This window comes from Sinocyclocheilus anshuiensis, unplaced genomic scaffold (genome assembly GCF_001515605.1).
Source record: "Sinocyclocheilus anshuiensis isolate Anshui unplaced genomic scaffold, SAMN03320099.WGS_v1.1 scaffold1287, whole genome shotgun sequence".
Classification (NCBI taxonomy): domain Eukaryota; kingdom Metazoa; phylum Chordata; class Actinopteri; order Cypriniformes; family Cyprinidae; genus Sinocyclocheilus; species Sinocyclocheilus anshuiensis.
In genome coordinates this window covers 53472-58935 of record NW_015539958.1, presented here as the reverse complement: position 1 = coordinate 58935, position 5464 = coordinate 53472, and the positions used below count along the sequence as shown (strand labels likewise).

General features: G+C 40.2%; 1 protein-coding gene across 1 annotated transcript in view; it reads right to left on the bottom strand.

Moving 5' to 3' along the window:
* LOC107686990 (xylosyltransferase 1-like) overlaps positions 1 to 5077 on the bottom strand; it is a 60110-nt gene extending 55033 nt beyond the window's left edge. Inside the window, exon 1 of the mRNA XM_016484118.1 lies at positions 4750 to 5077. Within this exon, the coding sequence (XP_016339604.1) occupies positions 4750 to 5016 (267 nt within the window). The 5' untranslated portion in view covers positions 5017 to 5077. The remainder of the gene's footprint in view (positions 1 to 4749) is intronic.
* Positions 5078 to 5464: the final 387 nt, after the last annotated feature.

Genomic DNA, 5464 nt, shown 5'->3' with positions numbered 1-5464 from the left:
CACACACACACACACACACACACACACACAAATATATATATATATATATATATATACATATATACTGTATATTCACATAAACCCCGATATACACCTACAAGCTTTGTGATAAGGGTGCTAGTGAGGAATATGCTTTTTTTATTCCTAAACTTTATCTGCCTAGTCAACTTATGGGTGCACTCTCTGGAGCTCTTCTAGGAAAGATCATTCCACATGCTACAGTGAGTCAGAAAGAGCCCCACTGGTGTGTGCGTTTGTTTATGTGGACACTTATGTCACTGTCGGCCCCCAGAGCCCCTCCCTCTGGGAGCACACCGCTAATTCAGGTGGCGACCGGTCGGCAGATAACGAGATCATTCACATTCAGCACACACGCTGAGCACGACATATGAGATTGATCACCATCAAACCCGACTCCCCTCGCATCAGGAACGTCCTGCGGCGACAGGACCCAAGCGGTGTTTGAGCATGTGGGACCGGCTGACCTGAGGAGAATCAGAACATGCAGTAACAAGACAAATGTGGCGTTCCGCTCACCCGGTGCGCAGCGGCATCTGGCTAATGAGAGCGTGTTAAAGCAAATGAAGGACGTGCCGTTTATTGCTGCATTAACACAGGCCTCAAAACACGCCAAGTACATGTGGAATTAACTTAATCACCAACATCACAGCCCTTCACTGGCATGTTTTACCCAACCGTACATCTGTCCACAGAAATCTTTTAATTAGTGAGGTTGACTAATTTATCTAGATTTTTTCTTTTAGTAGAGAAAGAGGAAGAGAGAAAAAAAATGTTATATAAAACTTGAACTACAAATTAAAATGTACAAATTTATATATATATATATATATACATAGTAATAATAGTTTTCTTATAAATTAATTATATTTTATATATATATAAAATAAAAATAATAATTAAAATATTAATAATATATAATTTATATTATATTTTTTCTTATAAATTATGTATAAAACTGCATTATATAATATATTATTATATAGAATATTATTATTACATATTATATATACATTTGATATTTTAAAAACAATTTTATTTGTTTATAAAACAATGTTATTTTTCTGGGTCAAGTTAATGCAAATGCAACCTAATTATACAGGCTTTCCTCAAGACCAATTAGTCAACTAGTCATTGAACCAACCCACCGACTAGTTGATTTTGAAAATATCTAATTTTGCACATCCATTTAAAGTTTAATTTCAGCCCAGGCTTTAATAGCTGATTTTACATTTGGGCTTGGAAATTCTTTGCTTAGAAGGTACAAAAGTACTTATTCACAAAAGTAAAATATCCCCAAAAAGTTGCAACTAAAATGGACTCAAAAAAAAAAAAAAACTATTCTGAGCCAATATTGCCATTTACAGAAAATCACACATTTTCTGAGGTTTAATCCACTTCCCATTATGTATAGCCAACATCCCCATTTCCACAAGCAATGGAACTTCCAGTTTCAGTTTTAGGGAGGAATAAGCACAAGAAACCAAACAAGAAATCCAGAACTGGATAACCAAATAACATGCAAATGGTGGGGACCAGCCGAAGTCTGCTGACGTTTCTGTGCCGATTTTGTCAAATATGTTAATCAAGTCAAATGAGTCAAAACATGAACATGCGCGAAACAGAAGATTCTATTTTTCTTCAACTCTGCTGTGTTTCCGCTGGCCGCAGATTGCGTGTGGGCTTGGGTTAATGCCATGTTTAAGAAGGCCCACGAGAGGTGAGAGGTCATCTGTGACTGTGTCTCACATCTCTTTAATCAAAAAGGCTGAAAAGCAGACAATTTGAGCCAGCAGAGTTGTGACTGTGGTATTAAAGAGCAGTCGACAGTTACACAAAGTGCAGTACAAAACGGGAATAGTCACTCCCCTATCTATTTTGCTCTCTTTGAGTCAACACAGGCCAGGTAGAGTGCAGCACTACAGCCAAATAACCGGACAACAAAGGCTTACGCTGCTTTTTAGACAGACACAAACATTCTAGACTCTGATTATCTGCACTGACGAAAGCCATAACAGACAAAATACTTAAGTATGAAGATTAATTTCAGACAAAATCGAACCAATAGGCATCTATTTCCTGTCTGTGGGACTCAGCAGGTTTGAGAGCCTTCATGGGGTTCAGATGCATATTCTGAAACACTCTCATGTTTCTAACTCTCGCTCCAGATTTCCCACCTCGCCGATTCCATGCGGTCTCAGGACGAACATCGAGATAAACAGCTGAAACAATCTCACGGCTACTGGTGCCCGCTTTAATCCTCTGCCAATCCTGTTTGCCAGAATAAACAGCCCATCGAGGCCACAAACAAATCCGAGAGCAGAACAGATACGGAAGAGCAGAGAGTGTACACAAGAGCACCTCATCAACGCAGCACGGACAAAAAGGTGACCGGCGCTGGGGTCAAAGCACACTCTATTATTATTGCTACCAGCTATGCTTAAATGAATCGAGCGGAATAGGGTGCTTCATGCAGCAGAGCCGGCTTCAAGCAGGATGATGGCTCTACAGGGGAGCATTTCGGAGCAGACGACACTGAAAGATGGACACACTTCACACTGCCGAGGCAGGATGGCATCGAGCCATTCTGCTGACATGCACACATTTACTGGACATTAACACTCCTGCCAAACTGCGAAAACTTGAAGGCAAAACTGTCTGAGAAGCAAGTCCTGCTGAGAATTCGGCCGTCGATTAGTGCTGGAGGGATTATAATGTGCACTTTAGACTGCAGGTTTAAAAAAGGTCCACAGAAGAATAGAATTATCACATTAGACACAGACAGAGCAACAGGTCTGTGGGGATATTAGCGAGAGACCAAATGAGATGGAACGTCGCTCCAGGCTCGCTGTAGTTTACATTACACCTGGATTAGAAAGCTAAATTAACACCTCTGCAATTAAAAAGAACTGTAGCACATGGAAGCCAAATGGTGATGTTAGTATTAGCCTGCAGTGAAAATCTGTTCCAGCCTCCGTATTTTTACATTATCCAGATATACATGAACACAATTAGGATGATTTTTTCTTCAATGAGGAAAAAGCTGTTCAAACACAGCTGACAGAAAGATTTCTAATTAGATTAGGCAAACCTATGTTTGAGAGAATTATGTTAATGAGATGATACATGATAATTAGTATCAGTTAATTGTAAACAAAAAAAAAACGAGGCACACTGATGAGGGAGTTTAGCGCTTTCACTGAGGTGTGGCGTTTAAGGTATTTTGTGTGAATTATTTAGAAACACTAATGTTTTATACACTCTGGCTGAGAGAGATGCTTATCTAGGAGGCATTCCTAGGCATGTGCATCATAAATTTTGAAAAACATAAACATCAATACGCAAAAAATGCTGTCTAGGTATGGAGCCAACTAGATTTTAAGACACAATCATAGTGATGGATACATGCTTTCAAGTGGTGTGACTAACTGTCATTGCAAAAAGATGTTTTTTGACCAAAAAACTGATTGTTAGAAGCTGATACTCCGTGAAAACAGAAAACGTAACTATAAAGAGCTATTTTTAATTGATCTGACCCTGCTCTAACTATTGTTACCTAATGTAGTCGGGTCATTGTCCGCAATGCAAGGCATGGAGGGTCTGTCAGCAAAGCCGCAGGCAAAGTCTGAGAGCAGAAGCATCGTGTCCAGAAAGATAGCCCAGCATTTCAAGGTACAAACTGAATGGAGGGTGTTACGAATCCACAAAATCAGTAATAAAATATGTTGAGTTTAAACTGCCACTAAAGATTTTTTTCCCAAGGTGTCAGTGAGGACAAAATTCTTTGGTGCTTTTTGTGCCCCTGTTTGGAAAATCTGCTCAAATCTTGTTAAATCAAAAGAGTCTTATTTGATATATAAAGGTTTTTATACTCATTGACTCTATTATATAATAATAACATATTATGAACTACATTTTTAGAACAGATTAAAAAAGAATACTTAAATGTACAGAAAAATAAATAAAATGAACTGAGCTGTCGCAAATGTAAATTAATAGGGGTTAAGCAATATTGTAACCTAAGTTTAAAAAATGAAATACATTTTAAGGCATGTTGAATAGCAAGAGGACGTTTCCGTAGAATGACAGTCAGGTTACTTCAGTCTATATTTTGACTTAAATATCTGGTGTTACCACATAAAACGCATTTTAATTTACTTTTAACAGTAATTTTAGCATTTTAACATCTTTATAGTTTTTATTATGCAATAAGAGGAAAAGAAACGCAGCGCATTTAATAAGAAAACAGACGCATTTACACGATATCCATAGATTATTGACCATACATCCTTTCACTCTTTATAAAGGTCATGAAGAGCTCATTCTCAGCGCATATCACCAACATGACATCAACATGATCTGAAAGCAACGCGTAAGAGCTGAGCTGCATATTCCGCCGGTATACACGATTACAATGGCAACGACTTAATGTGAGTTTTAACGGACAGCGATCCGTCACACGAGATGCTAAAGTATCCAACAAAACGGCATCTTACGCGCCGCGCGCGACTGTCACATCCTTCTCAGCCGCGGAATGTAGTCATGACAACAGGAGCGAATACATTTTAGCACATCACAAACAAAACATCCTGCCTGCGTTTGTGAGCGCAGAAACACCCCGAAACGCTGGGTCTGGGGATCAGGCATCATTTCCGAGCGAGAACGGGCCCGCTATGACGGCGCACTGTGAGGAATGAATGGAGCGCGATGAACGGTGAAATTCCGCCTTACCGGTTGCTGTTTGTGTCGAACGGACGCTTTCCCCAGCGGCGGCTGCTGATGCCTCCTCTGGAAGCCGCTCTTCGGGTACTCGCTGTAGGCTTTGTTGATGCCGATTCGGTCCCTCTTCTCTCTGCCGTTGTCTTTTCGGTCTTCTCCCGTGTCCAGATTGCTGAAGTTCCACACGATGAGCGTTTGGACCAGCAGCACTGTCAGCGCGGCTATTAACGCTGACCGCGATCGGCGAGCCAGCTTACGGGCACACAGACTGCCGAACATCTTCACCCTGAAGCGGAGAGGTGCCACTGCCGTGCGCCGACAGTCCGCCTTGTGGCTCAGCGTCGCGAAAGAAGCGTGGAGAGGGAGAGAGGGGGCGGTTGGCAAGAGCTCAGCTGGAGGGGAGAGAGAGCGCGAGAGAGAGAGATAGTGTGTGTGTAATTTAAATTGCATTTTTTGTGTATACATTTTTTATATTTATTATGATTATTATTGTTTTGTTTTTTCTCACCCAACCACAGGAAGCATTCTAAAAAACAGGCTATAATAATCAGAGGCGAACCAAGATGAAGTGTTAAAATGAATAGATGAGGCCCTTCTAAAAGATTATTTTGTTAAAGTCACCATAAAATCAAAATTGAAAAGTCAAAATTTGCAAAATGTATATAATGAGCGAGTACATCATGAATTCATCTTCCAAACCGCGTTTTTGTCTTATTCCGAATCACTA